The sequence below is a fragment of the Rhinoderma darwinii genome, chromosome 13 (assembly GCF_050947455.1).
Source record: "Rhinoderma darwinii isolate aRhiDar2 chromosome 13, aRhiDar2.hap1, whole genome shotgun sequence".
In the NCBI taxonomy this organism is placed as follows: domain Eukaryota; kingdom Metazoa; phylum Chordata; class Amphibia; order Anura; family Rhinodermatidae; genus Rhinoderma; species Rhinoderma darwinii.
The window spans coordinates 12,189,723-12,215,090 of NC_134699.1; the positions used below are offsets into that span (position 1 = coordinate 12,189,723).

General features: G+C 44.2%; 1 protein-coding gene and 1 long non-coding RNA gene across 11 annotated transcripts in view; one reads left to right on the forward strand and one right to left on the reverse strand.

Moving 5' to 3' along the window:
* Positions 1–12,498, forward strand: part of LOC142666349 (uncharacterized) — a 57,540-nt gene extending 45,042 nt beyond the window's left edge. For 2 of the 3 annotated variants that reach the window (XR_012851665.1, XR_012851667.1), the window contains 2 exons: positions 8,934–9,068; positions 11,885–12,498. This is a non-coding gene — a long non-coding RNA (uncharacterized LOC142666349). The remainder of the gene's footprint in view (positions 1–8,933; positions 9,069–11,884) is intronic. The other variant, XR_012851666.1, reaches the window with a different exon arrangement.
* The window catches only part of PHACTR3 (phosphatase and actin regulator 3), a 98,206-nt gene that overhangs the window by 45,805 nt on the left and 27,033 nt on the right, over positions 1–25,368 (reverse strand). For 7 of the 8 annotated variants that reach the window (XM_075846355.1, XM_075846351.1, XM_075846353.1 and 4 more), the window contains exons 2-8: positions 19,692–19,853; positions 19,305–19,391; positions 15,863–16,045; positions 14,496–14,681; positions 13,342–13,594; positions 12,066–12,310; positions 7,491–7,644 (exon numbers count right to left, since the gene is read on the reverse strand). In XM_075846355.1, coding sequence (XP_075702470.1) covers positions 7,491–7,644; positions 12,066–12,310; positions 13,342–13,594; positions 14,496–14,681; positions 15,863–16,045; positions 19,305–19,391; positions 19,692–19,848 — 1,265 coding nt within the window. In that variant the 5' untranslated portion in view covers positions 19,849–19,853. The remainder of the gene's footprint in view (positions 1–7,490; positions 7,645–12,065; positions 12,311–13,341; positions 13,595–14,495; positions 14,682–15,862; positions 16,046–19,304; positions 19,392–19,691; positions 19,854–25,368) is intronic. The other variant, XM_075846356.1, reaches the window with a different exon arrangement.

Sequence of the window (25,368 nt, forward strand, 5' to 3'; positions counted from 1 at the left end):
CCTTCCTGGAGTCGGGATATAATGATTCCCACCCGCTGGTTCTCGGAACCTGAGGAGTGAGGTTTTAGACGGAAGTAAAGTCTGCAACTCTCCCGAAAGGAGAGAAAAGTCTTACGGTCCCCTGGGAACCGGTCAGGTAACTTGAGGTCAGGTTCTAGAGGTGAGGCGAGGGGTACTACTATGGCAGCGTCAGGCTGGTTGACCCTCTGAGCCAGGAGCCTGGACCTGTAGGGAGAGGCCCTGCATCTGCTGGGTCAGGGTCTCAAGGGGGTCCATGATAGAGTAGGAGAAAGGGTAGACTAGGTATGGGCTTGTGATTATGTTATGGCAGGAAGAAGGGGAAGGGGATAAGTGAGCCCTAATCTACCCACCGCCCTGTCCCTGCCTACTTGCAACGACCCGCCCTAGGCGACGGGGTACAACTGGGCGGCGGTCCCTACGCTGACTAAGTGCAAGGGAATACAAACAGGGACCAAGCAAGGGAAGGGGCAGTAGCCCACGGAACACCGTGAGGAAACCAGAGTGGTCAACGAGCCAGTCAGAATCAGGATGTCACGAAGTATACGAACGCAGAGCAAGGAGCAGGAAGCAAGCCGGGGTCAGAGCGAAGCAGGATAAGCGGAAGCTGTAGCAAGGCTGAAGCAAGGCAGTAGCAGGCTGGAGCAAGGCTGTAGCAGGGCCAGGAAACCAGGGAGAATCACAAGCAATGAGGAAGAGAAAACGGCAGGTATAAATGGACAGGGGGCGGAGCTAACTCCGACTGACCAAGCCGTGATAGGCTCTCCCACTCCTGAGCCTGCCACCCTGATTGGTGGGAGCCGGAGTCAGCCTAAGAGGCCCGGCCTCAGGTGTCGATTGATTAATCCTGGGAGTATCCACAGACGTAGTACCTGGCAGATCCTTTACAGCTTCCACAGGGGAAATTAAGTATTACACAGTGCCCAGTCATATCAATGTGTTGTCTGTAATACAGAACAGGTCCTCCAGAGACGCTCTATGTAACCGCTCTCTACTCTGGCCAAGAGATGTGTCCTGAACAGCAGACCCCCTCTAATAACTCAAATTCCCCAATAGGGTGCATGGAAATGGGCTTTCTAAACTGGACAAACCCTGAATGAGAAATGAGTGGGAGTTTATGGTAGCAGGGGGTGAAGATAACAGTTTCACCTGGGCCCGTGTGTTTGAGGGGGCTCAAAGCTCCCTGAACCACATAAGACACCAATATAATAAATGTCACATTGTAGGTGGGGATCCTGTTACACGTTTTGCATTGGGACCTCTGTTCATCCCAGGTAAGCCATCACCATCCAAGCACAAAGAAGAGGTTCTTGAGACACGTATCTCGTGTATATCAGACGTGTCCATGTGTCGACCCCTGAAAAAATAGTCTGTGCACATTAATTATTTACACCCTACGTTTGATGGTTTCTTTCTAGATTTTACATAAGACTTGAGGATTTTCTACATTAATCTTTCAAAGAAATTGATCATTTGGAGCCTGGCACCCAAATGGGAGCTGAATAAACGAGGCCTCTTAGAAAACTCATGCTGGCCTTTCGACAATCTTCAGCGTTTGCTTGCGGAGGATGCCACCTGCTCACATTTTTTGGCTAAAGTGGCACACGTGGGGTATACGAAGTATGAAGAGTTCCTGGGAAGGTTTACGGTGTGATCTACAAAAAAAACCTGCAAATTTCTACAGTACACAGTAAGCGACAGTACAACATCAAACACAGACTTGAAGGTCAACGACTCTAAAAAGGTCATTATACAGCTGGAAAAATCCTATTAAAAGCATTGAAGACCTAAAGAGAAGAAGAAGAGTGGCTTGAAGCGTGACTTCTCATAGCATAATAATAGCCAAGTCTATACAGCATAGCAGTTCGTGAATTCTGCCTTTGTGGATCTAGAATAAGTCGTATATTGTTTACTACTTCAGGGTAATACGTAATTATTATAGGGTTGATAAAACATTACAAAAATAAATAAAAATTAAGATGTATCCCCTATTAAAGAGTGTTTCCATTTCCACTATATTCCTCAAGTGCCATGAGACAGGTGCTCTTTAAAGACGGTCATCTCTAAACCCAAACAACTAGCCAAGTGGAAGCCAACAATGGCCATTAGGGTATGTTCACACGCTGAGCCAAAAACGTCTGAAATTACGGAGCTGTTTTCAAGGGAAAACATCACCTGATTTTCAGACGTTTTTTGAGCAACTCACGCTTTTCGGCCGTTTTTGGAGCTGTTTTCAATAGAGTCTATGAGAAAACGGCTCCAAAAACGTCCCAAGAAGTGTCCTGCACTTCTTTTAACGAGGCTGTAATTTTACGCGTCGTCTTTTGACAGCTGTCAAACGACGACGCGTAAATGACAAGTTGTCGGCACAGTACATCGGCAAACCCATTCAAATGAATGGGCAGATGTTTGCCGACGTATTGCAGCCCTATTTTCAGACGTAAAACGAGGCATAATACGCCTCGTTTACGTCTGAAAATAGGTCGTGTGAACCCAGCCTTACATTACCCTCCGAACATGACCATCACTAGACAGGACCATAATACAATTCTATTATACTATATACATAGAACACTACAACCCCCAACATGACCCGGCCCCTGGACATGACCATAATACAATTCTATTATACTATATACATAGATCACTACAACCCCCAACATGACCATCACTAGACAGGACCATAATACAATTCTATTATACTATGTACATAGAACACTACAACCCCCAACATGACCCAACCACTGGACATGACCATAATACAGTTCTATCATACTCCTATACATAGCACACTACAACCCCCAACATGACCCGACCATAATACATTTCTATTATACTCCGTATACCCTCTGAAATATGCTCCATACATTTTATCTGAATAGAAAGTCATTATTAATAAAACGTTAACATGGAAAGTATTTCTAGGCACACGCCTACAATCCATATTCCTGGAATTCGAGGAAATTTGGTAACCGTGATCTCAATTTTTTGTTCCAGCCCATTCACATTCCCTTCCAGTCTATCACACTTATGTAGTCACCTCGCTCACATTCATCCCCGGTCATCGTCCTGTCTACCACAACACAAGCGAGGACCTGGTTATGTAAAGCCGCTGATTCTCCGTCGGCAGCAGGTTAGAAGTGACAGCTGAGGCTTTGGCTTGGATTCCCTCTTACTACCACGGTCAAAAACAAAACATAGAACTGCTGCATTTTTCATCTTCTCTCTGAAGGTTCAAGATCTTACACTAGTCACTATAGCGTCTCTTCCCATTATAGTATCTGGCATGCAGTGGCGGTGTAGACACGGAGCCGCTTATCAGACAGCGAGCTGGGGTAGCCACTAAAGCTGATGGACAACCGGGCTACTGGGAGCTCTCTTTTATCTTAGACCTACGTTTACCAGGGCTCAGGTGCCTCCATTTCAGGTGCATTCAGATCATGTTCGGCCACCACACTATGGAGAATGGCAAAAAGTAAACAAAGTCTGATGTCAACCCAAGAACACGTCAATGCAGATGACATTTCTAAGGCTTTGTTCACATCTGCGTCAGGCTTCCGTTCTGACATTCCGTCAGAGCTACGCTATTCATGCCGTCAAAACAACAGAACAGAGACCATTCGCACCGGATTCTTTGTCTTTATTGGAGCGGCAAAAATAGGCAGCGGCCCTTCAGGAAGCTCAACGGGGGCGGACATGTAACCTGCTCAACTGCACCGGGGCCCAAAGGGGGGGGGGCATTCTGGCCACAGGGTTCTTATAACAAGTATTATGTCTCCCACTGCTCGCCTTAAAAAAGTAGAAAGGTAATAAGTAGAACGGACCCAGTATCACCTGTGTTACCCCATAACAGTGACCCCAAATCACCCCTGCAGCTGACACTTCTAAGCAGGGAAGAAATGACGGATTTTACTGGGGTCTAATGTTAGACGCGGCCGCCATGATCACGCTCATCGTCGGTAACATGAGGTGAACCTGGAAGTATCGAAAGAGAACGACTGTGAAAATCTGACAAACAAGTCCTCGTCTCTGTAATAATGGCAGAGTGTCTGTTGCTTAGCAACCAGGAGCCACGATTCTATCATTATGTGTTCCTGCATGCAGCGAATAATTCCCCCAAACATCAGCGCAATATAAATCCCGGATAAAGAGTCGTAATGAGAATCACAATGATTAACCCGTAATAATAATGAGGATGATGATGGCCGTGTCCATTTCTTTGTCGCTGTCTGAGTTAGAACAAGTCACGTTTCAATAAAGTATAAACCTCGGCACGTGCTCCACTGGATGGATCATAAGTCACAAACACTCGTGTAAAGTTTGAATTCTCAGAGCATATCCCCCACCCCCAAACATAGGGGGTCCTAGTACCAAAATACACCCCCGTGAGCAGGTCAGGATTAAACTATGAAAATAATGGTGTGGCCACTAGGGGGAGCTCACTGCATGCGGATTATGGAGTTTAATTACAGTTGTGTAAATACCTAAGCAGAGAGCTCCCTCTAGTGGCCGCTGCAGGCAGAATATTTTTAGTTAACTGGATGGTTGTGTGGAGGGAAGCAGGGGATTTGGAGCTTTGTATCAAAAAAAACTTAAATCCGACCCTTCTAAAGATGCTGGAACTATTCAGATTATATTATAGGTACATTTTCCAGTCCCAGACACTCCACCATTAACCCCTTCACCATCCTATACAACAAAAAAGTAGTCTTAACTTTAAAAAAAAAACAAAAACACACCTTTTTTTGTTTACAGCTCCTATGCAGAGCAATGAGTGTCCATGATTGAAGACACCCCGGGTGTAGTGTGATCATGCAGTCAGATGTTACTCTCTTATCTGCCGCATCTTCTACTGTCTGCAGATGGAGTGGAGTAACATGACTGCGGGTTCAGACTATCCAGTGTTTGTTTATAGTCTGTAACCATGGAGGTCTGCACAGGAGCTGCATACACCTAACGGTAAGAGATTTTTTTTTAATCAAGACGGCTTGCAAAGTTGCTTTATTGTTTATTGTATATGCATTAACCCCTTCCCGCCGCAGCCCTTTTTCAGATTTTCATTTTCGTTTTTTCCTCCCCACCTTCCAGAAGCTATAACTTTTACATTTTTACGTCTATACAGAACTATGAGGGCTTGATTTTTGCGGGACGAGTTGTAGTTTTTCGTAGCACCATTTATTGTGCCATATAATGTACTAGGAAATGGGAAAACAATTTGTGGGGTAGAAAATGAAAAGAGCGATTCCTCCATTTTTTTTGCGCATTAAGTGGTACGAGGGCTGCATTTTTTGAGGGATAAGCTGTAGATTTTAATACCATTTGTGTAAATGCGACAGTTTGATCACTTTTGTATTTCATTTTTTGTGGGAGATGAGGTGACCCAAAAAATTGAGATTCTGGCGTATACAATTTTATTTTTTTTATAGCGTTCACCGTGCGGGTTTAATAATGATCTATTGTAATAGTTCAGACTTTTACAGACGCGGCGATACCAATTATGTTTATTTTATTATTTATTTTACTATGCTCTAGGGTGGAAATGGAAAAAGGGGGATGATTTGAACTTTTAATTTATTTTTTTACATAAAAAACAACAACTTTATTTTACTCATTTTTACTTTTTTTATTAGTTCCCCTAGGGGACTTCAACCAGTGATCGTTAGATCGCTTGCACGATATACTGCAATACTAATGTATTGCAGTATATCGTGATTCTGACAGGCAACTATTAAGCAGTGCCGAAGGCGGCGCTTAATAGGAGCACAAAGATGGCGGACCTGGGGGTCTTCATTAGGCCCCCGGGCAGCCATAGCAACCATCACCCCCCTCGCTATTGACCGCAGCATTTAACAAGTTAAACGCGATGCCACTCGTTACTCTGAAGTGTCGGCTGTAACAAACAGCCGACACCGGCATTGTATGAAGCAGGTTCACTCCGTGAGCCCGTTCGATACTTCCCCCTACCCGACTTTGGCGTATGGATATGTCAAATGTCGGGAAGGGGTTAAACAAAAAACGAAGGGGGGTTTGCAAAAGTACACACACCCTATAAATTATGGAAGGATCATTTATACATCCTTGCTTTTGTCCAGGCAGTTGCTACAAGGGGGTCAACGTATGACCGGCCGGGACCTACCAGGAGCCTCAGCTGTCAGCAGCAGATCGGGAGCGGATCAGTAACTGCTGATGGGAGGAAGATCTCTGAGAGCCGCAACCCACAGGGGACAATTTACTTTGAACGCAATGTTATTTCCCCTTGGTTATTTTGCGATGGCCGGTGCAGTAATAGTTCTGCCTTCTGGCGGCTCGTAGTTTGGTATTTTCTGGTACATTATGTTGTTTTTTGCCTTTTGTCAAAATTAAAATACTGCACAAACCTTACAGCGCCGGAGTCCTGACAGGGGACGTCATGCCCTCAACGTACCCAAACCTACCTGACGCAATGCATCTCCTCGTGCCTGTGTGTCAGTCTTCACTGAACTTCTAGCATTCCGTCTGAACAATGCCACCCAGATAGTATTTAATACATTGAATTGTGGAAGCACAAATATAAGAGAAAATTCGAACTAGGAGCCATACTAGAGGTTTGGCCAGGTTGCAATGTTGGGGGTTGTAGATATCACAGGTTGTTCACACCATAGGCTCATAGACCATAGAAGCTAGAATAGTGCGATTGGCGGGGGGTTCAAAGGGCTGAGACCCCCACTGATCGCAAGAATGGGGGTGTCCAGTCCCCAGCAGAAACAGATGCTCGGCTGTTTCCATTCAGCACATTGACTTTAATGGAGAGGAACAGGGACCCTTGTACTCCGGATCGGTGAAGGTCCCAACTTTCATATTAAGAAGTGGCTGTACTGTGGCGGGCACAATGCGGATACTGGCTGTCTCTTCTAGGGACATTGCGTCTGCCATTTGTAGGATCATCGTGGCTATTGCGGCCCCCTATGGGGACAGTGGCTGATGCAATGGGTGCACTGGCTGTCCCTTATGTGGTACTGGCAGTCACTGTAGCTGGCATTATGGAGGCGATATAATTGGCCCCTATGGGGAGAGTGGCACCTCAGCATGGGAACTATAGCAGTCTCTTATGAGGACACCGTGACCATTTCCTATGGGGTCATTGTAGAGACACTAAGGGGAACTATGGCTGGCTGATATGTGGACAATGGGCGAAGCCTATGGGGTTTCAGCCTGGCACTTATGGGAACACTTTGGCTGGGGCACTTGCTGTCTCCTATGGGAGGAGGTCTGTGGCTGCCACTGTTATGGGGTCACTGTTATGGGGTCCTTATTGGGACAGCAGCTTAAAAAGACACGTGGGCACTGACTGTCTCCTATAGAGGACACTGTAGCTTGCTCTCTTATGAGGGCACGGTGGGCATGTGAAAAATAGTCTCCGTCATGGTAAATCCTGGATGTTTCCCTTCGAGACGTCACATTCAGAATATTCACAGTTCTCCGCAGACACTTACTTTGAAAGTTTGATTTCGATTTGCTGTCGTATTTTCTGCCTCTCCTCGTCCGTTCTCTGGGGGAAGATGTTCCGGTCCTCCAGCTCCTGCTTGCTGGGCCGGTTCCTCAGTTTGACCGCCAGCAGCTCCTTCTTGTATTTTCTAGGCAAGGTTCCTGAAATGGAGGAAGGAGAATTTACTTCTGAGATTTCCCTGCAGTCCTATGGAAAACTACAGATAAAACAAGATATCTTGACCATGTGTGCTAAATGACAAACTCCACTCGGCTACATAAAAATAAAAAAAATAAAAGGAGGGTCTAAAATTAAGTCTGATCTTGTTAGTCGGCTCCCTCTGGCTAACCTACAAACAGCGGTAGTCTGTAACCATAGAGACACATCGGTCTGAATTGGAGCTGTATACACAAAACGGTAGATTCTTTTTTTTTTTTTTTTTTTTTTACTTAAGATGATTTTGGATGCATTAGAATAAATAAAGTGGTTGCAAAAGTGTACATACCCTCTAAAGGTAACCACTATAATGGTTTGTGGAGGTATAGATTTTATATTCCCTGTCTCTCGGTGGATTTCTGGCCCCGCATGTAGTCTATGGAGATACAGAAACAGCTGAGTGTGCCTACTCTCGTAGTGCAAAATTGAGAGAGCCATGCACATACAGAGCGATACCCACAATTCCTCATCTTAGAGGTGGGACCCCCACCTATCAAACATTTATGTCAGATCTTCAATTATCCAAATATGTCTATAAAGAACATCCCCTCTATCAGGGGCATGCCCAGCGTAAGGGAAGAGCACACAACTGCTATGCGGCCCGTGCCCCGGGCGCAACTTAGAGGGGGGCACCAGCGCCACCCCCTCCTGTACTATAATTGTACCTGCGTCTATAGGACACAGGTACAATTAGAAGCAATGAATGGCCAGGTACGTTCCGTGCCCGGCCATTTAGCGCCTTTCTACGTGTGAAGCGGCGCGATACTTTGCGCCGCTTGCGTCGTTGAAAGGCGCCGATTGACAGGGAAAGTCATTCCCAGGAGACCTGCGCAGAAGAGAGCAGCTCTCCATTGCTGCCAGACGGCGTGGGAACAGGATTAAGGCGAGTTTGAATAATTTGTTATTTTATCGTAATAAAAAAAAAAAAAGTGTGTGCCATTATCTGTGGGGGGACTTTATCTACAGGGGGGCTATATACAGGGGTGGGCTATCTGTGGAGCACTATATACAGGGGTAGGCTATATCTACAGGGGGGGCTATATACAGGATTGGGCTATCTGTGGATCACTATAGGGGTAGCTATATGTGGGACACTATATACAGGGGTGGGCTATATGTGGGCACAATCTACAGGGGGCACTATCTACATTGGGCACAGTGTGTGTGGTGTATGGTGCTATTATATTTAGGGGCGTGGTGTGTGGTATAATGATAACTTTATCTTTATTTATAGGTGCAGAAATGTTGGAAAAGTGAGAAACTGAAGACATCGGAGCGGCAAACTGCAGAAATGGGCTGTGACCGGGAGAAGTCATTATAGAGGTCTGGACCGGATGGAGAAAAAGAACTAGAATCTGAGACGTCACCGGTGAGTCACTTAATGTAAATGTTTATTCTGCCTCTAATCAGCACTGTAGTCACTGTGATTTGCAGCAAAATGATGGGTGGGTTGATGATATGATTTTTTGTTTTTGTTTTGTGAAACAGCATCTCCCAGCATATCCTTACCATTGTTCGGGCCATGCTGGGAGCTGGTAACAATTTAGTGCAAACCTATACGGCAGGGGTTGCACTAAATTGAGCTGTATTTGTGCTGGTGCTGTATATATGTACTGAGCTTGGTTCTGGTACTGTATATATGTACTGAGCTTGGTTCTGGGGCTGTATATATGTACTGAGCTTGGTTCTGGGGCTGTATATATGTACTGAGCTTGGTTCTGGTGTTGTATATAGAATTATATTGCTTGTAAAAGGTACAAATGTTTTCATGCTCGAGTTACATAAAAAGAAATGTGGAAAAGAAATGACGCGTCGATTGGTAGAGAAAACAAACACAGCGAGGGGGAAGGAGATGTCGGGAAAGAGGTTGGGGGGGGGGGGCGCCAAACTGAATCTTTGCCCCGGGTGCTGGAGAACCTAGCTACGCCTCTGGGCCCTTGGTGGGAGAGGGTCTGGAACTAAACTTACTGTTCCAGCAGTTACCTTCAGCCGCCACTACAGGAGCTAACTGCATAATAATTTATACAGCTCCCATTGAGTTCTATACAAGCTGTATAAATCCATATGCAGTTAGCTCCCTCTAGTGGCGGCAGCATGAATTGAGCATCAAAAATCAGGAAAAAATAAAAAAGTTCCCTTATTAGAGATATTAAAAAATCATCAGCACAGAAAACGGTGGACATCAAATGTAATAAAACACGTAAAGCTCTCAGTAGGGCCCATCTTGATCTTTGCTATGGGGCCCGGTAATTTCTGTATACTGTCAGCGGTCAGTACTGAACAGAATCCATATGCGACGAAATATGGTGCACAGGGCATCAGTTGGGGGAGAGAAAACATTTCTTAAAAAAAGTTATAGAAATTGAGGTTCTGGTTGTTAACAGGTTTAACCCCTTCCCAGCATTTGACGTACATTCGGGGAGGGGGGAGTGGGGAGCAAGGAGCGGGCTCACAAGCGGAACACGCTTTCTATGCTGCAGGAGTCATCTATACATTACAGATGACCCCTGCTTTAATGGCCGAGATCAGAGAAAACTCCAATCCCAGGCTGTTTAACCATGAGGATAGCAACCGCGGCATCTAAGGGAGAGGAGGGGCCCTCTGTCACCCCATTGGCCTGCCCACAATGGGTTATCATGGCAGCCAGGGGCCTAATAGGACCTAAAATTCAGAATACACTGCAGTAATAAGTATTGGAATTTATTGTACAAGCGAACCAACGATGTTAAACGTTCAAGTCCCTAGCGGGACACTAAAATAAAATACATCAGATTGTTGCGTCCATAAAAAATACAAAAGTTTTATATCATGTTATTTATCCCGCACTGTAAATGCGGCTTAAAAAAAAAAAAAAAGCTGAATTGCTTTATTTTTTTAATCATTTGACTTGCCGCCAAAAACACAACAAGTAATCAAAGTTGTATGTACCTGTGGTACACGGTACCAAGACAAACTACATCCCGCCCCGCAGAAAACAAGCCCTAATGGCTCAAGCATAAAAAAAAAAAAGTTACGGGTCTTAAGACTATGTACACTTTAGAAATCTACATTTTTATAAAGAAAAAAAAAAGTTTTTTCTTTTTGAGATACAGCTGCTTTGTATTCTCTATACACAGCAGCTGTATCGTGCGCCGAGTCCTGAATCAGTCAGTGGGTCCTACGTGTCTGACATGAGGGATCCACCCGTGATGTGACAGATTACAGGTGGATCCGGCGTGTTAGAAACATGCAGGACCCACCGACACTGAACCCGTCATTCCCGCTGACCTGACTGATTCAGGTCTCAGCGCTAGATACAGCTGTTCTGTATACAGGCTACAAAGCAGCTGTATCTTAAAAAGTAAACAATTAACAAAGTATTTAGAAAGTTGCAAACACAGATATTTTTATTAAAATAAAAAAATAAAAAATCACGTGTACGTAGCCATTAAAATATGACAAGGTGGTCGGGAGTATGGAAACAGCGTACCCCGACCAACTCTGCTCCTGTCTCTGTCCTCCTGACTGTTTGCTGAGAGCAAGGTCAGTGGGACAAGGTAGAATGGGGGGGGGGGGTGAAAGGGGTCACTGTTCTAGAGATGGTCACGGTTCCCAAAAGGAGGGCCCTGCATCCATCGGACCATCATGGAAGGGCCCCCCTCACTACTCGGAACCCCGTCTATCAGCCAGAACAGAGAGCCGCTAACAAGCAGCAGCTCTGGTGGGTTCGTTTGCATGGCCGCTTACAAGGGCTTGTCTGAGATGAGAGAATTCCTTTACTTGTTGTCGTATAATAAAAAAGTTCTGCAAGTTTCTGACATATGTTGTATTTAAAAATTTCTCACTACATTTAAGATTTCTGCTTGCTGTCAGTGACTTCAAAACGTGTTGTACATAGAAGCAAAAAATAAAAATTAGTTCAGAGCTCTCTTGTAACGAGCATTGCAGCTGTGTGAGCAGCACATTTCAGGTGTAAACAAAAAATAATAATCCATTAACTGACAGCAAGCAGAGATATTGAAAACAAAGGAATTGATAGAATTATCTGTGAAATTAGTATAAGTGTGGCATCTTTGTATGACTGGAATGGCAAGTGCCATCTGATGTGTTTTTTTTGGGGGGGGAGGGGGGACATTTGTACATATGATCTAACTGTACCAAGGAATTGTGTGTGGTAAACACTACATCTCCTACAATGCACCACAGCAGAGTATGCTCTATACAAAAATGGATTCAGCACGGGGATACAAGAACATGTTAAGTAACGCAGACAGTGCTATCTGGAGCCCAGCAGAATTTTGGATGCAGCTTTGGTTGCGAGTGGAGTACAACACGTTATTAGTCCCTGCAAGATGGAAATGCACAGGTGGCCACACTGATGTCTCACCAGAGATAATGGAGTTGTTGAGTTCGTCCTCGTCCTCATAGAACAGCGCATCGTCTTTATGGCTGGAATCCCTGATCAAGTTCTCTTTGTTCTCCTCCGCTTCCTTCAGAGAGCCACATTTATTCTGAAAGTCTCGGTCATTGGAACTAGTGACCCCTTCTCTGACCTTATCTACACTAGAGGGTCGGGATGTTCGGAAATCCATCCTCCTCTTTGGAGAAGATCTGACTTCTCGACTATAAAAGCTGGAAGAGAAGATAAAAAGAAAATCTCAGCTCTAATATTCTGGGTAGTGGTTGATGCCGCGGCGATCACGATCCTACCACAGACTTGGAATCCTAGATCTTCTTAATTGTCTTTTTAAAGGAACACTCCGGGAAAAACTGATACATTGTGTAATGCTTAGTGCAGGGTCTGAGGGGGCGGAGCATGACACAGGGAATCTTTGGTGTTTTTTAAATTCCTGCGTCATGCTCCGCCCCCTGAGGTCCTCCACTAGACCGATCAGTTGTGGTCTTAAGAATTTGATTTACCGGCTATATATTTTTTGTAGTGTTGGCTGCTCTTTAGCTCTGATCTTTTAGGGCACAGCTATAATCAGTGAGTGCAGATTAGCTGCATTGTCTAATGGGAGCCTGAGGTAGTATGAAATCCTCATCTTGCCTCTTGCGAGCAGGGTCCTCACTCCCCAGGTTTGAATTGTAAATTAACTTTGTCAATATGTAATGTCTGATATTGTTTTCATGTTCCCTCTACATTGTAAAGTGCTGCGTAATATGTTGGCGCTATATAAATAAAGATTATTATTATTATTATTATTAGGTGTTTTCTCTGCTCTTCTTCCATGCTTTACACTGCAGCTTTGCGTGTTCAAATGGGAAGTCATTGCATTGCAGATTATAAAATACAAGCAACACATAATGAGGCAAGTTACCTTGGCACACTGCCTTACAGTTCGCCAAGGTATGAAATGCCCTATTAGGATAACCCTTTTGAAATGACCTATTACAACATGTACATTCTAGGGGAGAGGTATCCCCATGGATCACCCCATTAGGTTAAGACCTCAGTTTAATTGGGTTGGGCGGTCTTATGTTGGGGGCTAAACAGAGTAAGATTCACAAGAGACCATATAGCTCCATACTACTACTTATGTGCGGACCGTAGTATTTTGTAAGGACACTGCAGTGATACAAGGGATCATCATGGGAGTCATAACAGTGGAATACCCCTTTAAGTGAAGCTTATGAATTCTATCTTTCTTGGCTGTACCCACCTGTCTTGGCGATGTTTCGTAGCGAGTGCCCGGTGGAGCTCCTCAATGACTCGGCTGGCGGGTAAAGGCATATGCATGGCAGGCAGATGAGGGGATCCAGTCGGGGTGGGGCTCTTCACAATTTGACTGGTACTTTCTAGGGTTTTCTGGCTAGATGGCTGGAAGTGATTTGTGTGTCCTGAGATATGGGAACAGCCGATAGGGGTGGAGTTCCTCATGATGCTGGAGGGAGGGGAGGCGATTTCTTCCAATTCTACGCAAAAGAAAGGAATGGAGAATATTACAGGGTTTGGTTCTTGGTTTTATCTGGGAAAGCTGGGTGACAACCTATATGGGTACCATTACCGCCCCAGCAGGGCTGGTCACACAGCTTTCCCAGGCTTACAACATTTTGTAGTTATGTAGTGTTACATCTACTGCTCCCGTAAAATACTGTATAGTCCTCCAATCAGGAGTCTAGGAAAGTACGGTCCCAACTCCTGTAAGAGTGGCCATATTGTCACCCAGATTTCCCCAAAAAAGAAAAAGTAATGTTCTTTTCTTCTGTTTGAAAAAAAAAAAAGTAACTGATCCTTAGTATTATACTCCAGAGCTACACTCACTATTCTTCTGGTTGTCATTGGAAACAGTCAACAAGTTTGTGGACAAACACACCCCCTAGCAACTAAGCTGAACTCCAATAACGAAAGGTCACGGTTCGTTTTTCCTACATCAGATGACTGTCACACAGTGTCTGGTGTTAAGACAACATTACCCAGAATTCAAAATAGAGCAAGCCTTGTGCAAACATTAAACCAGCAAGGAATACAGAGATTATAAATCTGAAGCCTGCAGAACAGTAACTCAGGATCAGTACAGGTTAAGTAATGTATGTATACAGTGACTCCACCAGCAGAACAGTGAGTGCAGCTCTGGAGTATAATACAGCATGTAACTCATGATCAGTACAAGATAAGTAATGTAATGTATGTACACAGTGACTCCACCAGCAGAATAGTGAGTGCAGCTCTGGAGTATAGTACAGGATGTAACTCAGGATAAGTAATATAATGCATTTACACAGTGACTACCAGCAGAATAGTGAGTGCAGCTCTGGAGTACAATACAGGATATAACTCAGGATCAGTATAAGAAATACAAGTAATGTTATGTACCTGTCAAACACTGGTTCACCCACGAAGACGACTTTGGCTGTGGCATTGGAAGTAGCGGAGGACTGCTGATGAGAGTCGTGCTTCTCTCCGGTGAAGGGGAGTCTAGAGATTCGGTGAGCAGTAAGGCTTGTAAAGTTTTCTCCACCGAGTCTTTCAGATCTTCCTCCAAGGTCAACTGAGCTTTACCTGAGGTCATAGATACGAAGGACCATGAGAATGGAATATGGATCTTCAACCATCTAACTGCAGTAACAGCTTCTTCATAGTTCTGATTTACCCTCTCCATGTTATTTCTGGTTGGCGGTGAAAGACATGATCTCTTGTGGTCTCACATTCTGGTGGCTTCGTAGAGGTCATCGGCCTCAGGCACCCTCTAAGTAACATATACTGACTCATGTGGATAATTACAAGGCTGGTTAATAAGGTGGAAAGTAAAACCTTAAGGATTTCCGAGCATAAATCAGAACATGATCTAGCGGGTATCATGTGACACACTGGAGGCCTCAGATCTGCCTGAACAAGGGAACTTCTAAGAGTAGAAGGAACCAGATAAGAGGAAAAACAAACATCTATAAGATCTCCAGAAAAGGGCTTTACAACCAGTGGAACCATAATAGGAAGAGCATACACATATAGGTAGTGTCAGATTTTTAATTCGCAAACCTCTCGCCAAAATCCGAGAATGGGATTAAACAGTTTGTCCACTTTGAACAATCCCAAGTAGACAATCCCTTTTTTGTAAGAAGGGTCCCCCAAAGATAATCACAAGTTATGCCGCTGCTGGGGCCTTCAGTGATCAGCTGCAATCTGTGGGGAAACCAATGTGTTGAATTTCCTTGCAGCACCCCCACAGGAGAAATGAAGCATTACATTGAAATCAATGGACTGTATGTGTAATGCATGGATATGCCGGGTCCTCCAGAGCGAGACACATTCTTTATGGCCGCTCTGGCTAATAGAGAGGGTTCCCTAAACAGGTGACTCCCTCTATTAGCTCAGAAATCCATAATAGGGTAATTGAAAATGAGTTTTCAGAACTAGAGAACACCTTTAAAAAGAAAAGATCCTGGTAAATATTAGCCCGTCATTCATCCTCTTCTGTCAAGTGGTCATAAAAAATTTCACCTTTTTCTTAGGGAAAGCTGGGTGACAACCAATATAGCCTCGGTGGTTTCAGGTTTCCCGAGTCCTGAATGCCAAGTTTGTCTAGATTGGACATTCAGGATTCCAGAAAGTTGGGTGACAATCCAGGTGGGAGCTGTAATGGTAGCTATAGTGGTTATCACACAGTTCTAATATCCAAACAAAATGTTAAACAACTTAGCAGAAAGGGACAACTGAAAGGTGTTGTGTCCAAATTGTGATACCTTCTTCATCTTCCCCCGTTTCCGTCTGCTGGTCCTCGTCCAGGGAACTGACAATCAGTGCGGCTGCTGCAGAAGTCTCTGGAAGGGTTTCTTCAGTAGGGGGTGATTGGCTTAAAGGGGTTGGTGGGTCTCCGGGGGACTCTCGTGTGGCATCTTCTACTGGACAGTCTTTAGATTCAATGTCTGAAAAATCAGTTTGTTTTATGTGTGATTAGGTATCAAAAACTATTCATTGGGGAAATGTCACCACTCAAACGAGTATACGGTAAGGTCCTGTTGTGGATATTCTCAAAGTATAGAACTAGTAGGAGTTGGCAGTCAGGGGTCTCCGACAAACCACATGACATAGGCTAAACTGCACATGTGGACACCAGATTCCTCTACCTTTGCCAGTGGTCTCCAGGAATATGAAAGCCTATGAGGAAAAAAGGTTGGGGTAAGGCTACCAAAGTGCCACCTTGTGGTTTGCTAGCCTATGGTACTCTAAAGTGGGAGTTTTTTTAAGCGGCTTTATTTGGTGCCCACTACCTTCTATATTCTCAAAACACCTAAAAAGTCGCCTATTTACAAGGGGTTTATCACAATCACTTAAGCAGGGGTGTGGCAGAACTCAGAATGGGCCCCGCCTTTTTGTTCTTGTTTATGGTACCTCCCCCAAAGAGCAGCATAACTCACTGCGACTTCCTTTGTTTGCTACTTTGGGATGGGACACAGACTTACTATATAATGCTCATGCCCTTGCTAATACTTGTTAGATGGGTCCCCAGACAAATGATCACAGGTGGTCCTGCTGCTATTCAGCTGTAATCTGTCGGGGAGACTGACAGCAAATGTTACATTTCCCTGCAGCACCACCACAGGGGAAATGAAGCATTACACGCTTCCTATTGAAATCTATGGCCTGTACGTGTAACGCACAGATGTAGAGAGTCCTCCAGAGTAGGAGCCGCTCTCATTAGTGTTGATGTTCCCTGCGATGTGTAAGGGGTTCTATACTTTATTAATAAGGTGTTAAAGGGGTTGTCCATATTCTCTATTAGAGCATTTGGTCGTCCTAGAGGAACCACTAGAGACCCCTATGAGCCATAACAGAGAACCCCTAACATGCAATGATACAATAAATGAGTTGTCAGCTACTTAAGCATAAAAAAAAAAATATAGTATAGAACACGTTTAACAATTGCGTTCTAAACAGAACCATAAATACAATGTTACATTCCACCACTAGGGGGCAGTATTTACCTATTAGAATGCACTAACAAGTCAAAACCTGGTCTTGTAAACTAGCAGATCACTGAGGTGCATGTGGGCGATTGATACAAAACTGAATTCTAAAGTCTCCCACGTAAAACCCATGCGTTTCAGTAACAGAACAGCAGTACATAATTGGAGCGCCGTGACAGGAAAACCCAGTGGGGACCTGCAGCTTTCTTTTTAATCAAACAATCTCATTGCGATCACTGCGAATACAGGGTTATTGAGCAGGACCTGCAGCCACTATAGTGTTGACTATAATGGGAGATTTTTTAAAGTATATTATTTATTAATGGAGCACGTTATGACAGTTTTACAAAGTACAAATAAAAATCAGGATTTTCCAAATAAAAAAATAAAATAAATTTCTGGCTATTGTTTACAACGCAAGGACAGGTCGTGCAGAGGAAATAAACATGGCAGTAAGCAAAGATGGAACAAATACCCTATTAGGGAATTCTGAGTGAATAGATGGGGGTCTCCTATTTGAGATTCTCATTTTTAGCCAAAGAGTGTGTCACTCTGGAGGACCCAACACATCCATACATTACATGGACACACCATTGATCTCAATGGGACCTGTGTAATACTACATTTGCCCTGTGGTGGTGCTGCAGGTAAATTGAACACTTGCTATGGGGTTCCCCTACAGATTACAGCTGAATGCTGGGGCTCCCAGGAGCACTATAACCTGTGATTAGATCTAATAACCTGAGATTGTCCAAAGTGGACAATCCCTTAAAGGGAACCGGTCACCAGCATTTCACCTATTAAACGCTCCTCACCCCTCATTGGCCGCTGCTGTCAAAAGTTCATTGCCATCATCCCCTCTACTAAACAACTCCTCCAATCGTAAATAACGGTCCGCAAACAGTCTCGTATTTTCCTCTTCTTATCCCCACCCACTACCAAAAACTGGCCTGTCCTGGATGCCAAAATCTTGTCTGAGATATCGCACATGTCCGTTTCCTTGAAAGCTGCCCATTTGGAGACCCGATCATAACTGTCTGCCATATGTTGCGAAGAGTAAGTCTGGCTTTAAACAAATGTGTAATATGGCTACAGTTTAAGACCTATAATATAGCCACAAAAACCAGTCCCGCCCCTGAGGTTCTACTGAACTGAAATCACCAAAGGGTTATCTGTGGAATCGTTGGTGTGTAACATGGCTGTAATATAAATAAAATAAACATTTAAAAACTAGTCTTACAGTGTGCTCAGATTCAAGTTGGAGCGATTATATTACAGTTCAGTTTGTCCCGTGTAGCAGACCTGAGTTTGCCACCTGGCACAACTCATTGTGATACCACTTGTGTTATCTATGGTTTACCATAGGACCAGAAGTAAACTCAATGACAATGCAATTCAGCCTGCCCTCTGTCCACGGACGTCTCCCACAGATACAAAACAACCATCGTTTGCTTAAGTCTTCTGACACAGCTTTACAGTAAAGAAACATTGGCAAAGTTAGGCATATTTTACTGGACTTGCACTAAATTCACAAACTTATATATTGGACTTTATTTTGGAGCATGCTCACTACATCCTGACATTTTCGAATAAATAATATGTCGCATTGGCAACATTTAGACAAACCCTTGAGTAAAGTACGCCTGGCATTAGCTGGGCAACACAATTTAGATGTACACGAGGTCACATGTATTTCATGTGTTTAGTGTCGGCTAGGAGAAACGCCATGCCGAAAATGCTAAATCAGACGCTATATAAATATAACACACGTGTTCTACTGCAGATCTACTCAAAAAATATCTTCATAAATGTGCCTCAATGTAGAGTAGTAAGCATGGTGTACAAAGGAGTACAGCCCCAACAGTACATATAAAAATGAAGCCCCTTTCAGGAGCCGTTTGACACCACCACACATTTTCCACCTTGTTTGCCGACACTGAAGCACCTGTGATCACATCCAAACCAATAGCACTTAAGTCTATAGATGGAGGTTTAAAGGGATATTCCTGTCAATAACACTTATGGCATATCGATTTGAAATAGATTAGCCAAATATCAAAATTTCCTTCTGTACCTAATCACTATCATTGGTTTTTAGTCGATTGTCACTTGACCCACACCATGGCCACCTATGTCCAGTTTGCGTGTGTATTAGAATACTTGAACTCCGCTGGTTTATGCCATTACATTTTATGAGACGATTCGGAATATATTTTACCTTTTTCCATAATCTCTAAAATTCCCTTCTTGATGATGTCATCTCGGGTCTGCCGGGAGGTGATCTTCTTGGGAGTGGAGACAATTCCTGATAATGGATACAATTATTAGAAGACATTGATTTTGCTCATCTTGGGTCTGCTGTAATTAACAGAATTTGAATTGAAAAATACTGTGAAATTCCTTTAATCCAGTATCCAATAATCCAGAAAGTCTGATAGTCCGGCACTGGTTTCTAGTGATACTTTTGAATTTCACCAGGAGACTGAGCAGTAAAGACAATGCCGGATTGAAGGAATTTTGCCATTCACGAATATAGAAAAGCTGGGTGTAATGACAAACATATTGGATATCACTAACAGTAGAATAGACACCCCTCTCCCCTCACCTGCAGAGGACTGTTTCAGCTTTTCGCTTTTCTTTTTCCTCCACTTCCAAGGTTTGAAGATCCTCCCCAGTGTTGCCAGCTTACTGTTCCTCCTGGCAGGTGGAGTCCGCATCCCCGTTACCAGATACTCCGCCCGCAGCGCTGGCGACTGGGCCATCTCCTCTATGTGTGAGAAGAGAGGAAGCAGAACGTTAGTATAATGGATCACCCTATGACACAGAGGGCATTGCCAAGTCCTACGATACTTTATCACATAGGACAGTAGGGCCCCCAGGACTTGATTAAGCCCCCTTTCCCCTGCTGTGAAATATGTTGGTGCTATATAAGCAACATAGATAAAATAGTCCGCCCACTATCTTTCATATAGGCCCCACAACATTTGCAGAGAGGTTAGAGGGGAACCAGCTTAAAGTGAATCTCCATATTTATTTATTTTTTAGCATTATGTCGATTTACACCCCGTGCCAATTATTTTCTTCATATATATTTATAGTGGCCAGAGCTCAGTTTTTCTGATATAGATCTCCAAATCTCCTGCATAGACCGAGTTAAATGATAATGTTTTGGCTAACTGCAGTCACCACTAGGGGGAGCTCACTGCATCCTGTGTTATTGAGTTCAATTTATAACAAAATACAGTAAGCTCCCTCTAGTGGTGGCTGCAGGTAGTCAGCATGTTATAATTTTGAACCTATTTAGATTTATATGTTGTTCAAGGGTGGACATTCACTTTAAAAAGTAAACCTGCCCTTCTCCCACAATAAGGAGAGGCAACAAGACTTGGGTATGGTGCATTGATATGTTTAGTGGAGATGGGGGGGCGGGTGTTTGTATTTTTTTGCTCAGTGCCTCCTTTTCTGTATGTACACTTCTGCTAGCACTGTAAGGGTTAACCATGCTTGACTCTCAGTATTCATGCGGTGGGTATGGTCATCGATTTTAGGAAACCACAAGTTATTAATCGTCCGTAGCTCTTCTATTTAATAACTCGCTCATTAATCATAAAACGGAGGAAAAACTCAGCAGATTTCCAGAACCCACAGTGAAGCTATAAATAATGTACCAGCCCTGAACGCAAGGAACAGAGCCATCTATTATGTATATGGCCGCTCTCAAGGGGGAAGAGCCTACACAGACGCCTCTGCCGACCTGCATTTACACGGGGAGGGACGTCTCGTGTCCTTTTGCTCTCAGATTTAGAAAAGAAATAGAGTTTGTGTCACTTCAAGTCTCAGCAGTCCTTGGCGCAGTTACAGTTCCCACAGGAGTCGTCAAGCTGCTTTCCTAGATTCCTGTATGGCAAATCTGCCCAACTAGGCAGCAACATAGTGAAGATGATCAATACTATCAGGTAAGTTTGCCACGAAGTATTGTAGGAAAGTTAGGCGACAACTAGGATTGGGCAACATGAAGATAACCATGTGTCGCTGTCCGTGCCCCGTCGACAGCCAGTGCGTTCCTTAAGTAACTGGTCCCCCCCCTCAATCCTGACAGCCAGTGTACCCCACTTTACCAGCGACAGCCACAGTGTACAGTAACAGTCTGTGTACCCCACATTCACGTGAGTCTCAGTGTTCTCCATGAAAGTGACAGCCACAGTATCTCATCCCTTAACAGTAACAGTCCTCGTGTTTCCATCCCTCCCTCCATACAGGGGCTTATTCAGTGTATAATAAAGTATTGTGAGACTTTTTAATATTACTTTGAGACTCTATTTATCATGGATTTCAAGATCTCTGAAAACGCAGCACTTGACGTGTCATCAGAATCTCTCAGTAGTACAGCCTCAGGCTTTGGGCCTGTAACTTCAAGTGACTGGATCTCAGCATAGGAATACAGTATAAAAATATTGTTTTCATATCTTTAATTTACACTAGAAGGCCCCAACTCTTGTACAATGGGGAATTATTTGCCCAATATACTAGTCCTTCTCAATGAATTAGAAGATCAAAAAGTTAATTTCAGTATTTCAATTAAAAAACGGTCTAATATTCTATAGATTCATTACACAGAGGGATCTATTTCCAGCATTTTATTCTTTTAATGTTGATTATGGGAACAGTTAGTGGAAATCCAAAATTTAGTGTCTCCTAAAATTAGAATATTATATAAGCCCAATTTCAAAAATTTTGGCCTACTGAAAAGTCTGTCCAGTATCTGCCCTCAATACTTGGTCGGGGCTCCGACTCTGCATGAATTACTGCATCATTGTGGTGTGGCATGGAGGCGATCAGCCTGTGGCACTGCTGAGGTGGTATCAATGCGGCCTGGCATGGAGGTGATCAGCCTGTGTCACTGCTGAGGGGTTATCAATGCGGCATGGCATGGAGGTGATCAGCCTGTGTCACTGCTGAGGGGTTATAAATGCGGCCTGGCATGGAGGTGATCAGCCTGTGTCACTGCTGAGGGGTTATCAATGCGGCATGGCATGGAGGTGATCAGCCTGTGTCACTGCTGAGGGGTTATCAATGCGGCGTGGCATGGAGGTGATCAGCCTGTGTCACTGCTGAGGGGTTATCAATGCGGCGTGGCATGGGATGATCAGCCTGTGGCACTGCTGAGGTGTTATGGAAGCCCAGGTTGCTTTGATAGCGGCCTTCAGCTCGTCTGCATTGTTGGGTCTGGTGTCTCATCTTCCTCTTGACAATACCCTATAGATTCTCTATGGGGTTTAGGTCGGGTGAGTTTGCCGACCAATCAAGTGCAGTGATACTGAGGTTAATCTATAGGGCATTGTCAAGGAGGAAGATGAGACACCAGACCCAACAATGCAGACGAGCTGAAGGCCGCTATCAAAGTAACCTGGGCTTCCATAACACCTCAGCAGTGCCACAGGCTGATCACCCCCATGCCACGCCGCATTGATACCTCAGCAGTGCCACAGGCTGATCACCTCCATGCCAGGCCACATTGATACCTCAGCAGTGCCACAGGCTGATCGCCTCCATGCCACGCCGCATTGATACCACCTCAGCAGTGCCACAGGCTGATCGCCTTCATGCCACGCCGCATTGATACCACCTCAGCAGTGCCACAGGATGATCGCCTTCATGCCACGTCGCATTGATACCACCTCAGCAGTGCCACAGGCTGATCGCCTCCATGCCACGCCGCATTGATACCACCTCAGCAGTGCCACAGGCTGATCGCCTTCATGCCACGCCGCATTGATACCACCTCAGCAGTGCCACAGGCTGATCGCCTTCATGCCACACTGCATTGATACCACCTCAGCAGTGCCACAGGCTGATCACCTCCATGCCACGCCGCATTGATACCACCTCAGCAGTGCCACAGGCTGATCGCCTTCATGCCACGTCGCATTGATACCACCTCAGCAGTGCCACAGGCTGATCACCTCCATGCCACGCCGCATTGATACCACCTCAGCAGTGCCACAGGCTGATCGCCTTCATGCCACGTCGCATTGATACCACCTCAGCAGTGCCACAGGCTGATCGCCTCTGTGTCACACCGCATTGATACAGTAATTCGTGCAAAAGGAGCCCCAACCAAGTATTGAGGGAATATACCGGACAGACTTTTCAGTATTAAAAATCATTTTTGAAATTGGGCTTATATAATATTCTGATTTTCGGAGACACTAAGTTTTGGGTTTTCATTAACTGTTACCATAATCATAGAATAAAATGCTGGAAATAGATCCCTCTGTGTGTAATGAATCTATAGAATATATTATTTTCACTTTTTGAATTGAATTACTGAAATAAACTTTTTGATATTCTAATTCATAGAGAAGGACTAGTATATGTTTTTTCACTCATATTTAGACGCCCTGTTTAGACTCGGCAGGCAGCACAATGTACTGTAGAGAAAACACCTGAACACCTCACCCCTCATGAGATTCAGGTATGAATTTACCGCTTTAAATCACTAACGTGCACTAATAAATTGTTGAGCAAATATGAAAAAAATAAAAAAAAAATTTACATTTTAAAGATTACTCAATGTAACAACTGTAGTTTGCTCAGTCTATACTGTTTATAATGCGGCTTTGCTATTCTGAACGACAAAATAATGAGTACTGTACAATCCTAACATATAACCACCCGGTGGAACAAAAAAAAAAACGTTTAACGCATCAATAGTTTTCTCAAACAACCGATTCAGCTCTGCTACATCTGCATATTAACAGCAATGAACCGTTCACATTAAATTAGAAAGAGGAAGCAATGGCCTGGAACACACAACTCAAACTAACCATCAAACATAAGAAGGAGCTTTCAACATCACATCTGATTAGGTATTTCTAGAAGAATGGATGGGGTCCCCAATCACATCCCGTTAAGTGTACGCAGCACGTGGAGAATCGCGGTGCACAGATCATTAGGTTTATCCACAAAACTGGGCCTCAAAGATACAGAAAAAAAACCAATCTACAACATCCTTGGCAAAATAATGCACAGATCACATCAAGAGCATCTCCAGCCTCATGTCCAAGGTTCTGCCTGATCACAAAAAACATTTAGAAATTCTGGTTTATTGGTAATTTCCTGCTATTGCTGATTAGCAGAAAGTCTACGGAGAATTCTATGTGCAATCAAATCTATCTAGCCCATAAATACATACCTACACATATCTACTCTACCCCATCCATCCCATATCTACCCTACCCCATCCATGCCATATCTACCCTACCCATCCATACCATACCATACCTATCCATCCCATAGCTACTCCACCCATCCTACCTACCTACCCATCTATACCATACCTACCCATCCCATACCTACCAATCTATACCTTACCTACCCATCGCATACCTACCAATCTATACCATAACTACCCAACCATCCCATATCTACCCTACTCATCCATCCCTACTCCACCTATCCATACCTACCTACCCATCTATACCATACCTACCCATCCATCTATACCATACCTACCCATCCCATACCTACCCAACCATCCCATATCTATCCATCCCATACCTACCCAACCATCCCATATCTATCCATCCCATACCTACCCAACCATCCCATACCTATCCATCCCATACCTACCCAACCATCCATCCCATACCTACCTATAACAACCCATCCATCCCATACCCACATATAACCACCCATCCATCCCATACCTACCTATAACCACACATCCATATCTAGCTGCCAGGACACACTGGGAGTTGTAGTTCCACGCCCCCCTGCTGTAAAGCACCATTAGCTAAAGAAGTTTCTAGGAGAACAGAACATGTTACTAAATACCAAGATAAAGAGAATTAAATCTCCGGACGTCACTGCTGCCTCTAAACCCCGGACAAGTAAACTAAGTAATCACTCCAGTAATCACGTTTAATGATCTCTCCCAAGTACAAATGGCCCCGCGCTCGGGACCGCAATAGTGAAGAACCTAATTCATCAGCAATTTAAAGGGCCAGTAATCCTAAGGTCTGCAGCTTGTAGGAGCATAAAAGTAGTGATATCAGGGTGGGGGGGGGGGGGGGGGGCAGGGATCATTCTGGACCTCCTGTCAGTCATCCCATTGAAGAACATCATAGTCAGCCTCTTAACATGCCTGATAAACAGTAGATCACATACAACACATGCAGATATCAGACTATAGACTTAGTGTCCCTGTTGTCATATGGTCACCGGGCTCAGGGTGCATTGGCCTGTATGTAGAGTCCCATCTCTGCTCCTCTTGACCTTGG